This window comes from Misgurnus anguillicaudatus, chromosome 4 (assembly GCF_027580225.2).
Source record: "Misgurnus anguillicaudatus chromosome 4, ASM2758022v2, whole genome shotgun sequence".
NCBI classification, from domain to species: Eukaryota; Metazoa; Chordata; class Actinopteri; order Cypriniformes; family Cobitidae; genus Misgurnus; species Misgurnus anguillicaudatus.
The window spans coordinates 21,189,744-21,213,357 of record NC_073340.2 but is presented as its reverse complement, the minus strand read 5'-3'; the positions used below and the strand labels follow the sequence as shown (position 1 = coordinate 21,213,357).

Here is a 23,614-nt window from a genome sequence, read left to right as displayed (position 1 = left end):
ATGAGCTACCATAACTGAAAAGGGATTACTTTGGGTTTTATGACCCAGCCGCATCAGACCGTCATCTGACAGGTTATCAACAATCATTTAGATTTTTAGATTGGGGACAGTGATGTCCTTTCTTAATAATAATAATGTGAATAAATATTGAATGTGTGTTTGTGCAGTTAAAATGCATTACACTGCTACTGGTAATCTGGTTAAACAGACATGACATGTCACTGGATCTCCAGGCGGGAGTCATTCAATCCCTTTAGTGGCAAGAGGGCCAGGGAGACTCAGGAGGAGGTGTTAATTTTGGCGCATGCTGTAAAACCTTCCAGTCCAAAACCTTGACTACGGAGACCTGTTGAGAATGGCTGCCAAGCACTGACCCCATTAAAATTTTTCCTTTATGAGCAGTTGCCAACCTGGCATTCGATTTGGCTTCCATACAAGGAGGCTTGACTTCTAGGCAAACGGATCTATCTCGTTGCATCACATTAAAATCCTTCGTTTTTTCTCTAATGAAAAGGCTCAAGAACTGACTGGCGCTACTCGATACGAAATAACTGTTTGTTCTCATTTGTGTCCTCCTGTGAATTTTGTTTCTTGTTTTTGGTACATGCTAGCTAGGCCCATGGGGTGTCATGCTTGGAGTCATCGCTGAACCCAGCTTTGAAAAATAACCACAAGAGTGCACATGAGCCCATTAAACACCCCTTCCCATTTCTCACGGCACAACAACAGGATCAGCTGCTGTGCGCTCACACTAGCAGACGTATCCATCAGCAACATGTGATAATGGCCACGTCGATTGCCAAACCACGCACGGAGAGGGTGGACAGCCAGGGGCAGGGGAGAAAGATGATCTTATTAAGTGTAAATGTGGTACGGGAGGCTGTACGTGTGGCGGCTGACACATTCTGGGAATGGCTGGCATTGTGTCCTTGCTGAGTGATAGCAATAATCATAAGGATGCCAACACCACGAGCAGCAGATGAGCAAATTACATGAAAACAACTCGAACAGCTGATGCAGGAAAATTAAACAGAGATTAATGTTAGTAAGAAAACATCTCGCTCAGCTGATATCATTGTGAAGCGCTTGCTAAATCTATTGATTATTTGAATTTCCCCTAACCAAACCTTACAAACTGTAAATTAACTCAGATTTTCACTTTTAAATAAATATGCCACTTCTCAGAACTACATTTTAATTCCTTATGATGACAGTGAAGAAGTTGATCAAATGAGAATGAAAGATTTAATGGCAATAGGAGGAAGAGCTATTGTTAGACTGAACTGCAGTTATATCATATGGTCCCATAACTCTGTATTTAAGTGGACTTCATCTGCTCTTCAAGAAACCCATAACAAAAAACATCTTTTAATCTTCCTAGCTTCCATAATGGTGCATCGGCGAGTCTTTTAGTAATCTACTTCCACAAAGCAAATCCAGTTTGTCCGTAGTTACATGACGTGAGCACTGTTGTTCAACTCCCAATGATCCTTCAGAGCCCACTGGAAATGGGAATGAGCAGCTACCCGTGAGACTGGAATTCACGGTTGCTAGGAAACGTGACAGAACGTGAATATCGTACGTCAGAAAGCTCAGCACGGCGGTAAATAGTTCCCCGAGATGAGATGCACGCGTATCTCCCTCGATACAGTGAGCCGCGCACGCCTCATTGGTCTAAATCACAGTCGCTTCGCATTTGTTTGCATTGTGAATGAGCTTTGAGCTCATTTCTCAAACTCTATGCTACCTACACTTGATTACTTCAAAAGCTCAAGCACCATTTATGCACAGTCTGTTAACAATAAAACACTCAGCATGTTTGTATTTCAGCTTTGCAGCTACAAAATCTGTTGTGTGTCCAGCATGAGGAACCCTGGCAACTTTAACTACCCCTTTTAAGGAAACTGAAAAGGCTTAGTAGAATGAGAATCCTAGTGAGGGGTTTTACTTTTGTCAGTGTTATAGACGGTTTCATCGGACACACGTGATACATGTCTGGAATCCGAACCTTCGGTTTCGTTTTTTTAATGGTCTGACTAGTTGCTAAACTGATCTCTTGAACAAGTGCCTCGTCGAAAATAACAAATGTTTTGGTTTCCTAGGTAATCTATGTGATGTTGTTTTTTTTGCTTTTTATATAAATAAACTACTTTTAAAGAACTTTGTTGTTATTTATTCTTAGCGGAGCTTACCGGAAGTTACGTGCGGACCGCGACAGCCGCTTGTTTATGTTGTTACTGCTGAAAAGGTGGATTAATCCCGTTTCGAAATCTTATACTATATTGAATAGTTGTGTATTTTGCTATACAGTTGACATTTTATACAGCAACAACGTGTATAAAAAAAAATAATACTCCAGTAATTTGAAAGGTTTTTCTCAATTCTGTAAATAGCACAGCCATGGTAAGGCAAACAGATTGGTCAGATAAATGAATAGCTATCTGGGAATCATTTTTCCCAAACAGAAATTGCACCACACTGTTCGGAGAAAACATTTTCCATAACCTCTATATCAAAAATTAATTCTAGGAAAGAATTAAGTCCTAAACAGTATTCAATACCCTTTATGCCCAGCTGCACTACTTCCTGAACTTCAGCCAGCTCCTTGTTTCCTGTCTGCCATTATTGGACAAACTGATCAATCCAGGTGTGTCTTGATTATTGTTGTTGTGACTACTGAGGTCAGGCACACCTGGATTAATCCATCCGTCCAACAATGGCAGACAGGAAACAAGAAGCCGGCCGAAGCCCAGGAAGCAGTGCAGCTGGGCCCAAATCCTATTAAGTGTTATTTACACACAAAAAAAAAAAAACATATGGGAAGAGTGTCAACACGCAAATCTGATGATATGAATGCAGTTTGATACTAGTTACACCCCTTATAACTTATTTGAAGAAAAAAAGCAGGGGAATTCAGCTTTTGGGTAAATTGTTAATTTTATTGGAAAACAAATATACAACTTGGAATGGATTGAGGCATGGCTGTGCCATAAGCAGTTAAAAAAGAAAAGAAAGAGTGATTCATTTAAAAGCATAAGAACAGAACAAATACAAAAAGATTAGAGTGTATGAGTACCTGGCGATAAACCCGTTAGTATTTAATTCAATGACGTTGCAATAGTGCAATGCTGAAGACTTTCCCATTTCTATTCATACTCAGTCCATTGTCCATGCAGAGTTTTGCTCCTCCACACAAAATCAAAGAGAGAAAAAAAATCATGCCATAATTGTTAAAATGATGCCTTTCTCAGTCAGCTGGACCCTTGATGTCATGGCATGTCAGATAGGCGGGCAGACAGAGCAACAGAGAGGGGAAAAGCGGTCTGTGCACAGTAGCCAGTATCTGTGCCCTATCACCTGGTCCCAAAACTGCTCCTTCCAACAGACTGTTTACAATGAATAGGAGTTGGGGAAGGCATGAGCACTCAAATCTTATAGTATACATGCAGATCCTTTGGACAGCAGGAGAGGATGGGGAAAATTAAAAATGAAACATTTTACAGAAATTACAAACGAGAAAAGGCAAATAAATTTATACAAGAAATTCTGTACAAGGCCTTCACTTCGCTGTCATCATTTGTACAAATTCTGCAAAGAAAAAGAAAAGGATTTTAAGTACCATTTACCAAACTAACACTAACATCACACAGACCGAGTAGAGCTCACCTTCATAATTGACCTGACCATCTCCATCAATGTCTGCTTCTCTAATCATTTCATCCACCTCTTCGTCTGTTAGCTTCTCCCCCAAGTTTGTCATCACGTGGCGCAGCTCGGCAGCACTGATATATCCGTTTCCATCCTGAACAGCAAACAACAGTCCAAATTAAGTCTCAATGTTACCGGCAAAGCCTTAATGGAAGGTTAACCAAATTACAAACCACACGGCTCTTATGAGATACTGTAAAGAGCATTGCAGTCCTTACCTTATCAAAAACCCGGAAAGCTTCTCTGATCTCCTCCTCGCTGTCAGTGTCCTTCATCTTTCTTGCCATCATTGTCAGAAACTCAGGGAAGTCTATTGTCCCATTACCTGATTAAGGGACAAAGTACGCAGATCAGTCAGATAAGGGACCTATAAAATGATTTAACTGCGACAAAAGCATTGCAGGAGAATGGTTTAAAGTCATGCACAGCCTGGAATCTGTTTTCAAGACTCAACAGCATGTGGCTAATGTAGCATCAAAAAAATGTCTCCTCACCATCTGCATCCACCTCATTGATCATATCCTGCAGCTCCGCCTCTGTAGGGTTCTGGCCAAGGGAGCGCATGACTGTCCCCAGCTCTTTGGTTGTGATAGTACCATCACCATCTTTGTCAAATAGTGAGAAAGCCTCTTTGAACTCTGAAAAAAGTTTAGAAACAAGATAAATCAGTATTTCTGCAAAAAAAACCTCAATTTTTTCACCAAGCCCGTCATTGTACTAAAGAACAAAGTAAATAGGTTATGTCCATATATAATACAATACAATGAAACAATGCACTTGTAATGCAATAAAATAAACATCCAAAGAGGTGGCCTTTAAAAACAACACATAGGTACGTACACTTATTCACTGTTGCCAAGACACAAGTAATAATGCCTTCCCAAATAAACATCCGTGGCAAAGGGTGCTGTGAAACACACATAAACAACCCAGAGGCATGGCAACACTGATCAATTGTATGTGTGCTCAAGCCATTCTGCTGGGTTAAACTTGTTAAATCAGATCTGGTAACAGTAGTTAGTCACGTGCCTTTTGCAAAGCAACAGCTTTCACTTCGTATAGATGCTCCAATGACCTTCTAAAAAAAAAAACAATTACACGGGTAGCTTTAATAAGAGGGCATGGGACGAATGATGAGGCAAGGCCCTCATTCATCGCCGTGTAACAGATCAGTGTAAATTAAGACAATTGATCCTCACACAGGCCGAGTTAGGACAAACCCATAGTGACAAGTGAGACTGCATTTCACCAGTGCATGGTCTGAATAGTGAAAGACAATAGATACAGTGACACCCAAGCTCCCCTGTGTGTCAACAATGGCCATTCAGATTCAAAGCGGTGTTGTCATTCAGATGAATCAATATGATATTACAAAAACACAACCGGCTTTGTTACACGAAAAAGCTTAGCTCTATCACTTTACAACAAACATACAGAGCATTAAATAATCAAACTGTCCAACTAAGTGAAACAGCAGAAGTTATTGAGTCCCCACTGTCACTTATATCAATGTAGCTTCACGTAGTGATACCATCACCCATCCATGCACACTCAGATCCACCTTAAAAGGCAAAAAACCCCACCAAGATACGAGCGGGCAGTACAGACAGGCTATTGTGTAATGCCATGTGCCAATGCGGAATCTGAGGGGGTGTGTAAACGAAAGCAAAAAAAGCATCTTACCAGCAATTTGCTCCTCTGTTAGTTGATCGGCCTGGAAATGAGAAGACATTGTATTACAAAACCAAGCCTTTTAAAAGCGATGTAGAATGTGAATAATATACGTAGTTAACTTACAATGAGATAATGATGAGATCGCGCCAAACAAAGACCTCAGATTCCCTAACGTTACCTTTAAATGTTACGAGAGCAACACGAGAAAATAAAGTCCCTTCATAGCGACGACAGACACTCCTAACAACAGCATGTCATCGAGTCACCTTACTGATCCACAGTAACGTTATCTGGTGAACTATCCTCTAGTGGTACTTTAGTCATTTCAGATATTAATGAGGTTACAGTAATAAACCTGACTGTTATAACCTTGTACTGCAATGATCGGGTAACCCAAGTAAGCATGTACTGCAATAGACAAGCCTGTACACATAACCTTTCACAATACAGACTTTAAAATAAGCAAGCACGAGTGCTGAACGGGCGCGATGGTGAACATCAACACCCTTGACGTCGTCGACGAATGGAAATTAGAATAAATAAATCCTTTATGTAAATACAATAATAAATGACCTTTTATCCAGCTATTTTCCCTAACGAAGCCCGTTATGGTAACTTAATGGCCAGCTCACGTGTTGATGTGAAACTGTTGCCTGTTAAACCACCCACGATGGTTAAAATCATTTCTGGTAGTTGAACTATAAACTAAAGAAAAGTGTTACATGTCCTTTTGCAGAAATACATAATAGCAAGACGTCTGTGGGTGATGCGATGCTGCGGGTAGCGTTACATAGTCTCCCATTCAAAATATCCATATTTTGGCGGCACATTACAGCAATAAATAAGGAAGAGTCTGATGCGTTTCTTGCTCACCGTATTCGTACAGATGTATGAATACATCCGACTTACATAAATGCACGCCGATCGTTTATTATAAACGTATTAAAACATTCATTTGGACTCACCATTTTCTTCTGTTTCTCTGCCTGTCTCCCTCAGTCTCCGTGAGAGATTCACAAATGGTTGTCGGATATTGGTATAGACCCGCCTTAACGGTCGTACATAAACACCTCCCATCTGCTTGTATCCATCCGCCAACCGCACTGCATACTGGCAAAATAATAGCGTCAGAAAAAACAGCAACATTTGTCCACCAAACTAAACCGATCTGTTGTAAACACAACGCATGTCAATCACCAAAAACAGATAGTGTTTATTGTTTCCAAGTGCTTGTCGACAGCGAAAATTACAGACGAACTATTTGACGTCGGATGAGTAGGAGCTAGAGTTTGCGTTGTGCGGAACACTCTGATTGGTTCGTTTGTACCTGCAATGCGTCACTCCCTGGTCACACACTGTAGAATTTGGCCGGTCATAAATGCAATGCAACTGAGCACAAATAGGGAAACACCTGAGCCTATATGAATGCCACGTTTAAGGGGGAAAGATTATTGTGACAATTTTTTGGGTAAATATTTAGGTTTTCCAGGGTTGCTACTTGTGATTATTACATTTTCAGAGACTTCATCCCCCCATGTTTGTTGTATAGTGCGTACAATTTCTATTTTTTTTGTAAATTGCACCAAACTTGATGCCAGACTAATCTCTAAATAGCTCCATGCAACTTCAGCATAGCTGAATAAAGTCGTCTGTTTTCCTTTAAAGCTTTTATAAATGGTGCTTATTAGTTTTTTAATATACAATACAATATATAGGCTACAGTATACACTTCAATGCACCAAAAAAACCCTAATATTTAACGTTTTAAATGTGTAAACCAATGATTGAAATGCAATACTGAACTATCTTACAAAATCGTTTTTGTGCCATTCACCGCAACACCAAAGTGACTTTTGATGACCCACCGTTTTAAAACCCTTGATGTAGGCACATGTCTGCTCTTATCATATAAAAAAAAATGATGTAGGCACATGTCTGCTCTTATCATATAAAAACATATAATGAAACAACAGCAAAAGCAGTTACTGTGCTAGAAAACTAAATCATATGATAAAGAAAATTTGTAATGATAATGTTTAAAGAAAACATAAGTTTCAATGGCACAGAAAGTAGTGATGCAGTTAACCAGATCCTGGCTTGTTTATGATGGCTTACTGAAGCTTCTGCTCAGGTTCTCAATGCCTGACTGCTCGGCTCCCCCTCGCAGGCCACCTGTCTCTGGCCATGTACCAGGTCTGTTGGATATTGAAGGGCTGTAAAAAAGACAGACTGTTGCTGTGGGTGTTTGGGGATTTTCATATCACCTAGACATTAGGAGCAACTGAGCATATCCTTCGAGTCAATTGTGAATGTGATAAATATGACATCCTTTCTCGTCTTAGTTGCTGTTGGGTCATAAGGTGCATGAGGTGCATTATTTACCCCAGATGTTTTCCATGCCTGTAAACTCCCCTCCCCTACCACCATACTTAAAGAAGAGATGACCGAATTAAGCTTCCGTTAAGAAAACGTTTCGTCTGGATAAGTATGGCATTAACTTGGGTGGTTCCTGCAGACTTGCCTTCCAGAGCTTGTAAAACCAGGGGAAAGAGTGAATCATGCATCGGTTATGCCCACAAAACATGCAACATATGTGCTTACTCCCTCTTTCAGGTTAGCTAAGATTTTCCGCACTGTCTGGAAGCACAAAAGAGTGTCTGGTATCACAGAAATCTTGTAAGATTCAAGACTTCCCAGTACAGAGAGCATACAAACTTTACTACACTTTATTAGGTACATTTTTTAATGCACAAAATATCAGTTGTGAGGCAAATGCTTTTCTTAAAAAAAAAAAAGTTGTAAAATATTGAACTTTTTCAAACAATAAAATAGTTTCATAATAATACATTTGAAACACAAATCTCCTTAACTTTTATACTCCTTATTTTATTTTATTATTGTTATATAAACTTTCATATTTATATGAACTACAGAGAAATGAGCATGAGCTCACTTAGCCTACGAAAAAAATTGACCAAGGGGCGTGGTCTAAACTAAAAAGTTATTTTGTATAGAAATTTGAATGTCTTTTTATAGTTAAAATAAGGTCTTGCACTGAGAATGTTTTTGGTTTAAAAAAACACATACATGACATTGTAATTACATCAAATATGATTATGATACAAACATAAATAAGGGTCAGATATGAAAATGCTGAAGAAAATGATCATTATCACAATCCTGGAAGTGAATTTATGTATTATGGATATCGTTATCTAGGAAAATGAGCGTTGCAAAACAAGATATTCAAGTATTGACTTTAACTATGACAAGAACGTAAGTAATAGGATGCCAGTGTCTGTGACTGGGTAATTGAGGACATTAAAAGCCATGTGAGACACAGATGGTTGATAATCGGTGGTATAAAGAGACCCTGACCACTCAGGTGTTTACTTAGAGAGCGCCATGAAACTAAAGACCTGTTCATTGTTAATGCACATCAAGGCTTTGTGCTACACGCTGGCAGATTTTGCAACACCAGGCTCTAATTTCCCAACATAGACCTGTTTGTGGTTGCGTGCATGTGCATGTCTGTGTATGTCTCTTCATGTTGACAAAGCAGTACATAAAGGACAAAAGCACGGCTGAGATTGTCTTTCTCTTTTTTAATCTCTATTTGTTTCCCTTTTTCTTTTTTGAATGACAGCCAGAAATCCTATATTGGAATATTGAAGGTCGTAGCTATTGCTGTTAGGCAAACAAAATGCAAATGGTACTCTGGACTGGCAAACAAACTGACATCGGCTCTGTCCTTCAGGAATGGAGGAAGGATGCTTCAGATTAAGTTGATCAGATGGAATTATGGGTCAGATACTATTGTTTTTTATACAGGAGTCACTATGACATTCACCGTGGCTTGACTAACAGACAAGCTTGGGATCTTTGGCTATTAATCCGATTTAAAAAAGGGATTTGCATTCTCATAATCTAACAGCTCTGTTGGGTTTCTCAATAGAATAATAAATAAATCAGAATAAAAATGCCTATCTGCAGCAAATGTAGGCTTTTGCATTAACATCAAGAGCTTTTAGAGATCATTGATACAATCTTAATTACCGATGGTTTTGGTGCTTAGTGTTCTGAGAGATTTAACTGAATTCAATCTTCATAATTCAAATCAATATATGTAATTTATTAGATCATTTAATCTTTCAGAGACACTAATTTAAATCCACGCTGTTCCTCATATCTATAAAAGAAGTGATAAAATATAGCCAAAATGCATTAATGCGCACATTTTTAGGTTATTTTCAACCATCATTGGATCCAAAACAGATAAAACCAAACTACTGGGTTGTTATTTAACCTATGCTGGGTTGTTTCAACACAAAATAATAATTGTTGTCAAAAATGAACATTTTCTGTATTAATTTAAATTGTTTGACTCTGTGGACCCTGTACCGGGTCCAGAATTATCTTATTTTGACTAAATATAAAATATTACTTTAATTTTTAATGGTCTGTCATGGACCCAGTACCACATATGAGATACTGTTTGAAAGCGTAGAATCTCTACTTTCTGCAGATATGCATCACTTTGAGATATGTTTTACTGTAAGAAAGTTATTTACACTTAATTTACACTATCACCCCCCCCACATATTTTTTATATGATTTAATATTTACATATTTCATATTTTTCAAGTATGACAAACATGGGCAAGTCTTATATCAAATGAAAGCTCTCACTCTCAGGAATAAGGCTACATCATCACATATCCAACAATCGTCAAATGAATAATGAGGTAAAAAATCTTCTTTTGTAAACATATGGGAAACTTGAGTGTGAACTGCCTCAGATAGCACAGATAGCCGCAATTGATACACCATTTTTTATCTTAGGTCCTACTCTAAATGAGTCCATTCACAGCATTTTCTTTGGTTGTGTTTATGAATAATCCCTTGCTATTTATTATATGTGCAAAACAAAAAATAAATTTTTATATGAAAAATGTATTTTCGCACCCTTCAGTAAAATAAGAATTACTTTTGTATCATGCTAAAGAGATCATTCTTTTTTTGCGTGTTTACTGTCTGCTGCTGGTAACAACCAGAACTGTCTGCAGTCTGCTAGAGCACACAGAACCAGAGTTATTCACTTTCAAAGACAGTGTTTACAACACAAAAATAGAAAATTTGGTGTTTCATCATATGAAAAACAACCTAAATAACAATTTTTGTCATAAACAGCAGCTTTTTATGTAACTTCAAAGAGTTTACTGCAAAATGATATAAAGATATTGCATCTATTCCACTGTATGTGGGTATGAGGACACTTCAAATATTTTTAGGCAGAAATTGTATACAAAAAGGGTATTATTCCTCCCTTCAGTTGGATTTAAATAACTTTTGCAAAGATTATGATAGAGAAAAAATTCCTTTTCCCTCTGTAAGCTGATACACTATACTTCGTTACCACTCAGGGCCAGAGTTTTACATTTTTACAACATCAAAAAACATCAAAAAGCGCCTATTTATTTTTGTGTTTATTAGAGGACTGACAACACATACAACCATGTTGAGCACTTTCAACAGTGATTTATGTAATTTCAAAGGGTTTCCTGTAAAATGATACCAAACTTTTGTATGTGCACCTCTGCATGTGGGTATGGGAAGCTTTTGAAATTGGGTAGGCCAAAAATAGGCAGAAATCCTCAAAATAGCCTCGAGTGTAATAGCTGGGTTCATCCATTTTTGACCCAACAGGGAAACAACTTTTTTGTTGTAAACAAAATATGCATTTAAAAATATAACTATGTTCCAGCAGACCTAAATAGGTTTGATTGAGATGTGGCCTACTGATTTTCTATCTAATTGAATTTTATTACCATCACCAGATATGCAGTTAAGCATTAAGGTTAAAATAAACCATAAAGATAAAGGTTTTATTGCATCACATAAAATGCATAAAAATAAAGGGTTAAAGTACAACCTCAGGTTGCAAGAAGGAGCAATAAAACATTTCAAGATATTAATGTATTGTCTGTTGTAGTGAGGGTTAGGTAAAAAGTAGTGAAATGGTTTGATGAAGTGAAACAAACAAACAAATAAAAACTAATACTATGAATCCAATATGATTCCTTAATTTACCCAAAAAATTAATTGTTGTGTATCTGAGACTTTGTAAAATGCTAACTGTAATTCAAGTACAGCTCGTGCTTTAGTTTCATATACAGCACATCATTAATATTTAACCACACATTTAGTGAGACTTCCAGATAACTAACACCAATTAAAAAAAGAAATGGATATATACTGTATAAAGAACAAACTGTATGTTAAGTCTGCTGTCACTCATTATTAGAGATGTTTGTTTTTGTTTATTTACATACCTATTATAAGATATTGTCAAACATGTTATAGACATATAACATTCAACCCCCGACATGAGAAATGAATGATGTTCTCACAGACAGGATCTCCGTTCACTATTCACTGATGGCCAAGTTACTAAGATGCCATGTAACAGATAAAAATGAGATGGTAATTTTTTCTTTTAATTGTGCTGACAAAGGCAATTACCAACAAATGACTGAATGACGTAACAACTGATAGCTATAAGATATTTTGGGCTGGTCCATATTTCAAGTGTTTCTATCAGCCTCTTTTAAATCTGTTGTCCTTGGTGCCTTTTGCGCTGTATAATCATAAAGTATTATCAACACCATTAATGCTGCTTCACAAGTTTTTATGTCTTCTGTTTGCATAGACATAGTGTTTGAACTACGAGTAATTAAATGTCTCCGAATTCATAGGGGAAATTACTTTCATGTCTGTCTGAATTGTTTCTCTTCGATACTGATAATTTAATCCTCTGCAGTCGCTTAGTCCTACCCCGTCACAGTGGTATCTGTCAGACCATTGCATCTGGCCACAGTCCAGAGCGCTGCAGCAGGCTGCCCCCCCCCAATAAAACAGGCCATCCCACTACGAAAGGCCACTGCAGAGAACAAACACATTAATTCGGACCATCTGCAATACAGAACAATACCACCAACACAAGCAGTGACTGCAACAGATTCAAGCCTTGCCAGATATAAGGCCATTTTTTCTCTCAACTTTAGGATAGACCTGTTAGTAACTTTTTAGGGAAGATTTGCTTAAAGTTCAGGCTGAGCTCTTCTCCCCAGGACGTGCATACATTCACTTCACACATACTTTGTGTCAGTTTCTGCGCATCCACTAAACAAATACATGTAAATATACTTTAGGTTGAGCTAAACCTTTCACGAAATAACAATATTTCGGTACCTTACGGTACACACCTTTTTTTATTGCTGCCTATTTTTATCACCTGTGAGATAAAGCTTTCTGGAGCATCAATTATATTGCAGAAGTTTGATAAGATGCAAATGAGAGGACTTCTTGGTGAACATGTGCCTATACATTTTTAGTATTAATCAACTGAGATTATTTTGTCTTGACATATTTTATTTGTCCTTTTATTCTCAAAAAAAAAAAAACGAATCATCCAAAGAAACACCTGCTTGGTTTGTGGTGTGTTTGTGTGTATACACGAAGGATGCATATATGCTCAGCACTTTCCAATATGTATGCTGATGTGCACATACAAAGTGCGCTTTGTGTGCTAATGGTGGGGTTACAATATAGTTCAAATGTTTACCACAGCCAGTTTCCAGGTCTCTTCATTCAGTGAATGAAGTGAAAGTGCTTTAAAGAGGCACACAGCTGAAGCAGCTGTTATGTAAGGAGTCTTTCATGTAGAATCCCTGCAGAGATGGATGACTTTTATTCTACCCTTACCAGCTCAGTTCTGACACCATGTGACGACAAGATGGTGTTGCAACAACTTTTGCACTTATGTTTGGGTTTCAAATCCCACTTTTTTACAATGCTTTGAAGAAGAACCAAGTCTTTATTTCAACAAAGTTCAACAGCTGATACTTATTTCATATTCCTGTTATATGAGATTATTATTATTATTATATAGAAAAAGTACAATAATTTTTACTTTGGGGAGGAGGCACACAACAATTTTGATAGCATTGAAATTCTGATAGCAATTTAGCCATTGGGCTTTGTTGAGTTAATTTCTCATTAAGCATACTTTTGATTAGCTACCGCTACATCAGATGACCAGATCACTTCAAACATAAAACACAAGAACTGTAAAGACCGATGTCAAATATGAACATAAATTGCATTATTTGGGTCAATCGAAGTGTGTTATTCTAATGTAATGTAACATGTGTGTTATACACATAGCAACATCCAGACACACATGTCGGAAAAGCCTTGTTTAAAAAATACAGTACTGTGCAAAAGTCTTAGGCCACCATGCCAGAATTAGATTTGTTGTTTTTGCAATATTATAGTGATCATATATAATTGTGTCTCGGTCTCTTTAATGTAATACATACAGAAAATACAGGAAATGTGTATATAGTATTAAAAACTGTATAAAAATGTAAACTGATGTGTCAAGTTTAAGGGTAAACTACCCTTCCACTTCAGCAATAGCAGAAAACTGCAGGATCTCTTAAACCTAAATAAAATTAATCCTAATTTCAAATTTTAAAGAAATTAGTCTTTTTACTTCATTCTGCTCAAAAATGCTCAAGATGCGTTTAGTGCAAAAGGAGGTCACACTAAACACTGACGATGCTTAAAGAAGACATTTAGTCCTGAAAATGTATTTTTTTATTTTTTTGTACATATTTCCTATATTTTCAGTTTGTATCTTAATAAAATAGATTGAAAAATAAATATGAATGGACATTTAAACTTCTAAAACAACAAGTCTGGTGGTGGTGGCCTAAGACCATTATTTTGTTAGAAAGTAGCCTTTGCATGAGTCTGTTTGTTTGAGTGAAACATAGAGGCAAGACCTTTAATTACAGTTTCATACAGAATAGATGGTTATCTTGTACCAGGGAATGAGACAAATAACCATCATTAAATGTGATCCCACTGATCTGTGATTAACACTGAACATGCAAAACAACTATTTTCAATCAGTTTTCTCTGTGATTTACACACATTTATAATGATCCTGTTGATTATGACAGCTAAAATGTGTCTTTAGCCCCATCAATAAAACTCAACACTAACTCAATAGTCACAATTGTTTTTATTCTACTGCATTGAGTGAATGTCATTCAGATTTGACATAATGCAATTAAATATTAAAAAATATATATGAATGAAACAAGAAAATTAGTATTATATTTAATAGTAATGTTAATACTACTAATATTTTCTTTCAATATTTATTAAACACGGGGTTTTTTTTTTTTGTTTTTCTTCATAACAGTACTGTTGATCGATATTTCCCCACATCTAAACCGGAAATAACGTCTGCATTAAGTAACATTAAAAATATTACGTAACATTTTTGTTACAAATGATTTAGTAACATCAGATAATTTAAAATTAGTTATATTTAAGGACATTCCAGACATTATTTCCGGATTAAAGTGGAGGATATCCTACTTCCGAACGTAGCATTATGTGAAGTATTAAATAACTGTCTGACAATATACCCTTGATGAGATATTGGAAAAATTATTAATTCTAATGAAAGTCCTTTAAAAACGCCTCACATCCACACTTCGCTTTTAAAAAAAATACTTAACTTCTAAAAAAATAATATATATTCTTCTTACACGTTGTTAAACCATAATTTAATAAAAATCCTGCACTGTACGACAAATCCATGTTTGATTTGTCGTCACTTTGGCTCCGCCCCTTTTGCCTTTGACCCTCCCAGCGCGCGTGTGCTGTCTGTGGCGGGAGATTGCAGCATGGCGGTGCAACCTAAACAAAATCTGTCCATGGACAGCGTTTCAGAAAAGGCATTTCTGAATTTTTATTTTTCTATGCCTGAGAAACCTGACACCACCGTGAGAATATTTGATCGAAACGATTACTACACGGTGCACGGAAAAGATGCGCTTTTTACAGCCAAGGAGGTTTTCAAGACGAATGGTGTCATCAAAAACTTGGGCGCAGGTTGGCAAATTAACTCACAAAATCATCGACACACCATTGTCATAGCTTGTTAGCAAGTTGTGTTTTTCGACTGTGCAGAGGTGTCTTATAAAGTTTAACTGCAAATTAAACTAAATGTAAAAATAAAACTTAAACTGCATCTGTTTATTAATTGTTTACGTGTGTCTGTTGATGTATACGTGTTGTTTTTGAAGTAAAATATTCCTCTCTATCATGGTTGAAGAATCAACATGTATTTATATGATCATTTTATGCTGTCTCTCTTGCACCTCTTTTTAAAAACACAGGCAACAGAAAGCTGGAGAGCGTGGTCCTCAATAAGATGAATTTTGAATCATTTGTGAGAGACCTGCTTTTGGTCAGACAGTACAGAGTGGAAGTTTACAGAAATAGTGCCACTAAAAGCAGCAAAGATCATGACTGGCAATTATCTTTCAAGGTAACTTTATTCCATTACTATCCTTATCTATTCATTCGGTGGCATCTCTATATTGTTAAACATTTCCATGCCATCTTCCCTTGCATCCCAGGCATCTCCTGGTAACCTGACACAGTTTGAGGACATCTTATTTGGCAGTGGAGTAGGACCAGGGGAGGCAGCTGCTGGTGTCGTGGGGGTGCGTCTTGGCACTGGAAGTGATGGACAACGGGTGGTCGGTGTTGGGTACGTGGACATTACTCTAAGGAAACTTGGTGTGTGCGAGTTCCCGGATAATGATCAGTTCTCCAATCTGGAGGCTTTGCTCGTGCAGATCGGGCCTAAAGAGTGTGTGCTTCCTGGAGGAGATGCAGGTGGAGACCTTGGCAAACTCAGACAGGTAGCTTGCTTATAGTCAGTTTTGCGGTTTCAGCTTGTGTGTAATGGTGCAAGATTTTAGGATGAAAATCATCTTGAATACGTGGTTTTTGTCCATAATTTAGGTGGTACAGCGTGGGGGTGTTCTGCTCACAGACAGAAAGAAATCAGAGTTCACAACCAAAGACATTGTGCAGGACCTAAATCGTCTACTTAAGGGGCGTAAGGGAGAGACTGTGTCCAGTGCTGCCCTTCCAGAGATGGAGAAGCAGGTTTGTAGCTCTGCAAGCCAGCTAATGTGTGTGGTGTTTATAAGAAATTCAGAATAAAATTGAATTGTTATGAGTTGAGCTGTTTTATGATAAATTGCCAGCGCTCTGAATTAAAGTTTAATTTAGGGTTTTTTGCTTTTACAGATTGCCATGTCTTGCTTAGAAGCAGTCATCAAATACCTGGAGCTCCTCTCAGATGAGGGTAACTTCGGTACCTTCAAGATATCTACATTTGACCTCAACCAGTACATGCGTTTGGATAATGCTGCTGTGCAAGCACTGAATCTCTTTCAGGTCAGGAATCATTTTAAAACAAAAATTTAAGATCAGGAATTTTAAGATTTTAAATGCAGAATTTGTACAGAAAATGCTATTGTAAGTTGATTTTTTTTTTCTCAGGGTTCATCTGATGATACAACAGGCACTCATTCTCTGGCAGGTCTTTTAAACAAATGCCGTACCCCACAAGGACAGCGGCTGGTCAACCAGTGGATCAAACAGCCTCTTAGAGACAAAAGCAAAATAGATGAACGGTGAGACATCTGATTGCATCATATTTATGCGTTGATATAAGTATTTGATCCAGCCTGTTTAAATCTGTTAGATAATTGATATAAGTAGTACATTTAAATTGTAATTATTTTGTATTTTACCTTAGTGTCTCTGAGTTGTCGTCTGTAGCGTAATATTATAAAATCAGTGTCGTTAAGGTACATTCACGTTATAAGCGACTAGCAGTAGCAGAGCGACGCACTCTCATTGATTTCAATGGAAGCTCGACGGCATCCAGCGACAATGACTGTTGACTGCTGGATGGGCGTGTCCAGTCGTGCGACAAAGTTGAGAAATGTTTAAAGGCGGAGTCCATGATGTTTGAAAGCCAATGTTGATATTTGAAATCACTTAAACAAACACGCCCCTACCCCAATAGAATCTGGACCTTCTGTTGATAGACCCGCCCCACACATTCGCAACCCGGCATTTGATTTGATTTGATTGGGTATAAGTGTGTTTTGGTAGACGGCCCGTCTAATTTTCCAAAGCGTTTTTCAAACATCGTGGACTCCGCCTTTAACTTTATGCAAATTATGAGCGACATTCTGGAGCGACTACCAATGAGAACGAAGCAGGGGAGTTTCATCAATCTCTTGTCAGTTACTGGAGTGGACGTTACTCATTTGTTTATGACAATTAGATATATAAATGCCTCTTTTGAAAGAGACGAGCGACAAAGTCGCTTATAATGTGATTTCACCCACATTGTAATATTACAAAAAACATATTTTAACTGTTTTGATTTTATACAGACTGGATCTTGTGGAGAGTTTTGTGGATGACTCTGAGCTGAGGAAGAGTTGTCAAGAAGATCTTCTCCGCCGTTTTCCAGACCTAAACCGGATGGCGAAAAAGTTTCAGCGTCAGAGCTCTAACTTACAGGACTGTTACCGTGTCTACCAAGCTGTTGGGCAGCTGCCGGGACTGGTATTGGCTTTGGAGAGATACAGTGGTAAGTGAAACGGGTTTGGCAGCAAAATTTCATGTTAACAGTTAGAGATGGGCACGAGTACTCGATGATCGTGTGGGTTTATTTTAATTTTTTTCTGGTTATGGTGGCATTTGGATGTCTGGTTAGCATTACAAGCGCCTGTGGTAGTAAAGAGTGGGTGCATGTTTGACGTCGTGTTAAGCTGCGCAGACCGGCGTATGACATCATCACCATGCGTGATTAAAACAAACAGATTAGTCTGTTTCCTACGCGCACTCACAAATTGATGGAAAACCAAGATTGGCATACATATTTATGCATTAAAAAAACTTTGAGGAAGTGAAGCATTTGTGCTTTTTGACTTACTGGATGGAAACTGTGGTTTAGTCGCAAATGTTTTATGCGATATTCCAGTTTTGTGCATATGTTTAATTTGCAACTTTGGATGGAAACGGCTCCACTTGTCAGCCGATTGACCAAAAAGCATCTTAATACCAGGTGTAAACAGGGCCATTTGTGTAAAAGTGAACATAAAACTAAGAGCCCTTTGGAGTTACCAGTCTCTGCCTTTTGCTAAATGTGATATTATTTCGTACAAGTACAGTATGTGCTTAATTTCAATATTTAAGTTTCTCTTACTCATTTCATTTGTTTTGATCAAATGTAACTTTTAAACAAGATCTCATGTATCTGTTTTAAGAAGCAGCTGTAATTATATCTTCTGACTGCAGGAGAGTGACTTTTATGTTTAATGTGGCTGTTTTACAGGAAAACATCAGGTCCTTTTGCATGCAGCATTCATTTCTCCCCTCAGTGACCTCATCAATGACTTTTCCAAATTTCAGGAGATGATTGAAACTACGCTAGATATGAACCAGGTGAGCATAAAGGTCTTCTCATGATCTACATCCAGTGCCCCATAAAATATAACGCCTACTGTTAGTTTCTTTTACTATAAGCTGCTATGGCCCTTAAAATGTCAATTTTAAAAGTATGGTGTCCCCTGTCCAGATTGACCATCATGAGTTTCTGGTAAAACCTTCATTTGATCCCACTTTAAGTGAGCTCAGGGAGAACATGGATCGCTTGGAGAAAGCTATGCAGGCAGCCTTAAACAGTGCAGCTCGTGAGCTTGGTAGGTAAACATTGTATAAAATGACATTTATTTTCATGCTTTTCTGTGTTTACTCTTGCAAAATGGATTTTGTCGATGTGGTCTTTAGGGTTGGAAGCAGGCAAAACCGTCAAGCTGGAGTCCAATGCTCAGATCGGTTACTTCTTCCGAGTCACATGCAAAGAAGAGAAGAGCCTTCGCAACAACAAGAAATTCACAACTTTAGATGTTCAGAAAAATGGAGTGCGCTTTACTAACAGGTGAGCGTTAGATGCTTGTGTGGTGGTGTTTATTAAATATCTGTGCAGATAATGATGGGGGCTGTTTATGTCTTACAGTAAGCTGAGCTCTTTGAATGAGGAATACACTAAGAGCAAGGAAGAGTATGAAGAAGCTCAGAACGCCATTGTCAAAGAAATCGTCAGCATCGCCGCTGGTGAGGAAGTCATTCGTACTACTTACATGTGTTATGTTGGTATGAATATTTGAATAACCTTGTGTTTGTGTTGTAGGTTATGTGGATCCAGTGCAGACCTTAAATGAGGTGATCGCTCAGCTGGATGCAGTGGTGAGCTTTGCTGTGGTGGCACATGCTGCCCCGGTGCCTTATATTAGGCCAAAAATACTAGAGAAAGGATCAGGCAAACTCATTCTAAAGGGTGCAAGACATCCTATTGTTGAAGCCCAGGACGATGTGGCTTTCATTCCCAATGATGTCACTTTCTCAAGGGGTGCAGAGATGTTTCATATCATCACAGGTAGGCTTCTATTGAATTACAAAAAGATTACAAAAAATGAGCCAGTGGTAACTACACAGTGCCTAATTAGTGTATGAATTTTTTAGGTCCCAACATGGGCGGCAAGTCCACTTACATCCGTCAAGTAGGCGTGATTGTCTTGATGGCACAGATTGGGTGCTTTGTGCCATGTGACGAGGCAGAATTGAGTGTGGTGGACTGTATACTTGCTCGAGTGGGCGCAGGGGACTGCCAGATCAAAGGAGTGTCCACTTTCATGGCTGAAATGCTGGAGACTGCTGCTATTCTCCGATCAGGAATCCAATTTGTAAACTTTCACTTACAACATGTTTAGTAATACAGTATATCTGTTTGTGTGGTTCAGCATGTTTTATGATAACTCTTATATATATTAATATATAATAACTCTTAATATATATATATTTGTAATTTTAATTTTATTGTCGGTGTCCTTCTGTTCTTTAGATCAGCCACAGAGGATTCTCTCATTATTATTGATGAATTGGGCAGGGGCACATCCACATACGATGGCTTTGGTTTGGCCTGGGCAATCTCAGAGTACATAGCCACTCGCCTCAAGTCTTTCTGCCTGTTTGCCACTCACTTCCATGAGCTGACGGCGTTGGCGCAACAGGTGCCCACTGTCCGTAACCTCCATGTTACTGCCTTGACCACAGACAGCACTCTCACAATGCTCTACAAAGTCAAAAGGGGTATGTGTCTTTTTGCCTCCTTCCTTTTGTCTTTGACCAATCACATGCCTGATTCATAGTATATACTTTTGGGTATATATGTTCACTGCAAATTGAACCTATAGCTTTTGCGCTGTTTATGCAATGCTCCATTAAAGGAATACTTTACTTTCATAAAAAAAATGATATCCACTATGTTTGTATTTTTTTGTTCAGTCGAACAGACTGAAATTTTATGAGGAAAACATTCCAGGATTACAAGTTATTGGGCCTCAACAGTTCACAGTTTCAATGCAGTTTAAAATTGCGGTTTCAACGCAGCTTCAAAGGGCTCTAAACGAATCCAACCGAGGCATAAGGGTCTTATCTTGCAAAACGATTGTTATTTTTGCCAAGAAAAAAAAAAAATTTACTTTTAAACCACAATTTCTCGTCTTGTACTTGCCATGTGCGGCTTCAGCATGACATTACGTATTACGTAATCATGTCGAAAGGTCATGCGTTACATATGTGAAAATCCTGGAATGTTGTCCTGTAAAAAAATAATTTCTTCTCAACTAAACAAAAAAAGACAAACATCTTGGATGACATGGGGGTGAGTAAATTATCTGGATTAGTGGTATATTCCTTTAATTGAGCTATAGGAATGCATATCTACAGAAGTATGTAAATATACAAAAACATTTAGGGAATTAAATTGTCCTTGTGTTTTATTCACTTTCAGTGAGCCTGTGTGTTTTTAAAGTATTGTTAAGTGTTCAGGGTTCCCACGGGTCCTTGAAATCCTTGAAAGTTTGTGAATCTGAGGGAAATAATTCAAGGCCCTGGGAAGTTTTTGAAAATATACATGCATAGATACAGGTCATTGAAAGTGCTTGAATCTATTTTATGCAAAAAAAATCCATATTAATCCCTGTGTAGTGTAGGATAATATCATAACATTTCTAGCCTTTTAAGCATGCGTGCTAAACTGTTCGCTTTAAATGCTTATATCTTCTGTATGCGAATGTTGATTCATACCAAAATGCTTTTTTGCATAGTTGTGTTTGACACATGAAAGCGTCGTGGGTTACGTATGTAACTTTTGTTCACTGAGAAGGGAACGAGACGCTGTGTCTTCCTTGTAGGGATGCACGATAGGATTTTTTGGGCCGATACCGATTTAAACAGACAACTTCTGACTGATACCGATATTAAACACTTGTATACAATACTATACAGTTGGTCTATTAGCTAGTTTATTTCTGCATCAAATTATTTTTACTGAACATGGATTGGATCTAATTAACATTCAACTGACCAACATAATAAGAGAGGCACAAATTAAGCTAAAACAAATATAAAAAGACAGCATGACAACCTTCAAAGGTGGTTTTTGCTATTCAGCATTTATTTTATTAACAACATTAACTAATTTTTTACATATAATGGATTTCTTTATGCAGTTAATTAATAAACAATCGGTATCGGCCTTTCTCGGGCTATTGCCGATATGCCGATGGTTTCAAATTCATAAAAAATCGGCCAATAAATATCGGCGGCCGATACATCGGTGCATCACTACTTCCTTGCCATACTTCCTGCGTCCCTGTAATGCCGTCTTTGGCAATATTTCAGATAGCGATATACTTCCTGGCTCCCGCATCACCCTGTCTTTGTCGTTAAGCCTCACCATTGGTTGAATTTGATATACACATTCAGACGCACTTACCCAAAGTGTTACTGCAATTACGCAGCGTGAGTTCCCTTGAAAGGGAACTGTAACAATGTATCCTAAAAGATAACACGGTGTAACCTTGCTCTCACTTGACATGTGTCCCCACATTTAGTCCTTGAATTCGGGGGTATTGGACCTGGAAACTCCGTGAACGGTCCTTGAATTTGAAGTTAACTAAGGTGTGGGAACCCCTGAGTATTATCACACTTTGATTTGTGTTTATTCTTTGTCATTTGACTCAGGTGTTTGTGATCAGAGCTTTGGGATTCATGTGGCAGAGCTCGCTAACTTCCCCAAGCATGTGATTGCAAATGCACAGGCTAAGGCTTTGGAGCTTGAGGAGTTCCAGGAATTCTCCAGAGCTGAGGAGGAGGGGTCAGATGCTGGACCTGAAGCCAAAAAACGCTGTCTTGAGAGACAGGTAAAATAAGTTTCTGAAAGAGCTGCTATTAAAGATGAGGTTTCTATATTAATTAGCTTGTTTTTTATCATTTTACCCACAGGAGGGGGAGAAGATGATTGAGGCTTTTCTGGCTAAGGTTAAAGCACTTCCTGCTGATGACATGACTGATGATGCTGTCAAAGAGAAACTGCGCAAGCTGCGGGCAGAAGTCAGCGCTAAGAACAATAGCTTTGTCAATGAAATACTGTCACACATTGCCAAAGTCAAACATACTTGAGCCTGAGTAACAGTTTAGGCTTTGTTGGAAACTTTTGTGCAAAATTGTTTATGATGGAAATGCATATAATCTATAGTAGATTAGAAACTTCCATGCCTTTTTCTTTTCAGGTTTCTTTCTGCAAGAGTTGTTTATATCCCATGTTTGTGTGTAGTATGTCAATATAAATTCTCTATTAGTTTCCTTTTATGTTTTTTTGTCTGTGATGTTAACAAACACTTTGGTCTCAATTAAAATTTCTGTTTATAACAATGTCGCCATCTAATGGATACACGCGAGAATGTGACATACTGTTACAGTTTAACAGTTTGGGGTTCAAAAAATACTCGATTTTCTTGACACTGGCATTCGTGAGGTTATTATATTATTATTTTTTTAGTTTGCATAACTGGTAAATAAGTCCAAGCATAACATATTTTGTGTTTTGAAAAAGTTTCACATACGGTTTTGTAAATACGTAACTTTCATATGAACAGTTTAAATAGCAATAAACAACTAATACACTAGTTTACACTTTGAACATTATTACTTGCAAAGTTGCAAATTGTTACTTTGCCTCTCTATCGCCACCTCTGTTTGGAATACAAAATTGCAGGTTATTTTACGTACTTGTGATGAAGTCAAACGATGATAAATCTACACTTCTCTCAAAATCCGACCCGACGTCTCACAAACCATTATTAAAAGCTTACGGAAACATGTTTCACCACTGTTTCTCAATAACTCAATAACTGATTTTTTTTTT

The 23,614-nt window shown here is 37.8% G+C and overlaps 2 protein-coding genes across 3 annotated transcripts; one reads left to right on the top strand and one right to left on the bottom strand.

Moving 5' to 3' along the window:
* Positions 1–2,918: 2,918 nt before the first annotated feature.
* Positions 2,919–6,474, bottom strand: calm2b (calmodulin 2b, (phosphorylase kinase, delta)). Of its 2 annotated transcripts, XM_055175871.2 has the most exons (6): positions 6,348–6,474; positions 5,392–5,422; positions 4,203–4,346; positions 3,927–4,033; positions 3,667–3,802; positions 2,919–3,588 (listed from the first exon to the last, which is right to left on the bottom strand). In XM_055175871.2, the coding sequence occupies exons 1-6, from the start codon at positions 6,348–6,350 to the stop codon at positions 3,560–3,562; spliced, it is 450 nt and encodes a 149-aa protein (XP_055031846.1). In that variant the 5' UTR covers positions 6,351–6,474; the 3' UTR covers positions 2,919–3,559. The 2 variants fall into 2 exon arrangements, with proteins under 2 accessions (XP_055031846.1, XP_055031845.1); XM_055175870.2 differs by lacking the exon at positions 6,348–6,474 and having other exon boundaries at positions 5,392–5,455.
* An 8,618-nt stretch (positions 6,475–15,092) lies between these two features.
* msh2 (mutS homolog 2 (E. coli)) lies at positions 15,093–23,375 on the top strand. The gene is made up of 16 exons (XM_073866968.1): positions 15,093–15,354; positions 15,642–15,793; positions 15,885–16,172; positions 16,276–16,422; positions 16,567–16,716; positions 16,822–16,955; positions 17,730–17,929; positions 18,677–18,786; positions 18,920–19,043; positions 19,132–19,282; positions 19,361–19,458; positions 19,535–19,780; positions 19,867–20,076; positions 20,251–20,493; positions 22,432–22,610; positions 22,693–23,375. The coding sequence occupies exons 1-16, from the start codon at positions 15,147–15,149 to the stop codon at positions 22,867–22,869; spliced, it is 2,817 nt and encodes a 938-aa protein (XP_073723069.1). The 5' UTR covers positions 15,093–15,146; the 3' UTR covers positions 22,870–23,375.
* The last annotated feature ends 239 nt before the right edge of the window (positions 23,376–23,614 follow it).

What these genes read in the sequence shown, in the direction of transcription:
- calm2b (XM_055175870.2), bottom strand. Translation starts at nt 5,440, where the DNA reads ATGTCTTCTCATTTCCAGGCCGATCAACTAACAGAGGAGCAAATTGCT. An exon ending in AACAGAGGAGCAAATTGCTG is followed by an intron (nt 4,347 to 5,391) that starts GTAAGATGCTTT and finishes AACTTTTTTCAG; the next exon opens with AGTTCAAAGAGGCTTTCTCA. An exon ending in CAATGAGGTGGATGCAGATG is followed by an intron (nt 4,034 to 4,202) that starts GTGAGGAGACAT and finishes TCCCTTAATCAG; the next exon opens with GTAATGGGACAATAGACTTC.
- msh2 (XM_073866968.1), top strand. Translation starts at nt 15,147, where the DNA reads ATGGCGGTGCAACCTAAACAAAATCTGTCCATGGACAGCGTTTCAGAA. An exon ending in TTCCAGAGATGGAGAAGCAG is followed by an intron (nt 16,423 to 16,566) that starts GTTTGTAGCTCT and finishes TTGCTTTTACAG; the next exon opens with ATTGCCATGTCTTGCTTAGA. An exon ending in GATGTTTCATATCATCACAG is followed by an intron (nt 19,781 to 19,866) that starts GTAGGCTTCTAT and finishes TGAATTTTTTAG; the next exon opens with GTCCCAACATGGGCGGCAAG.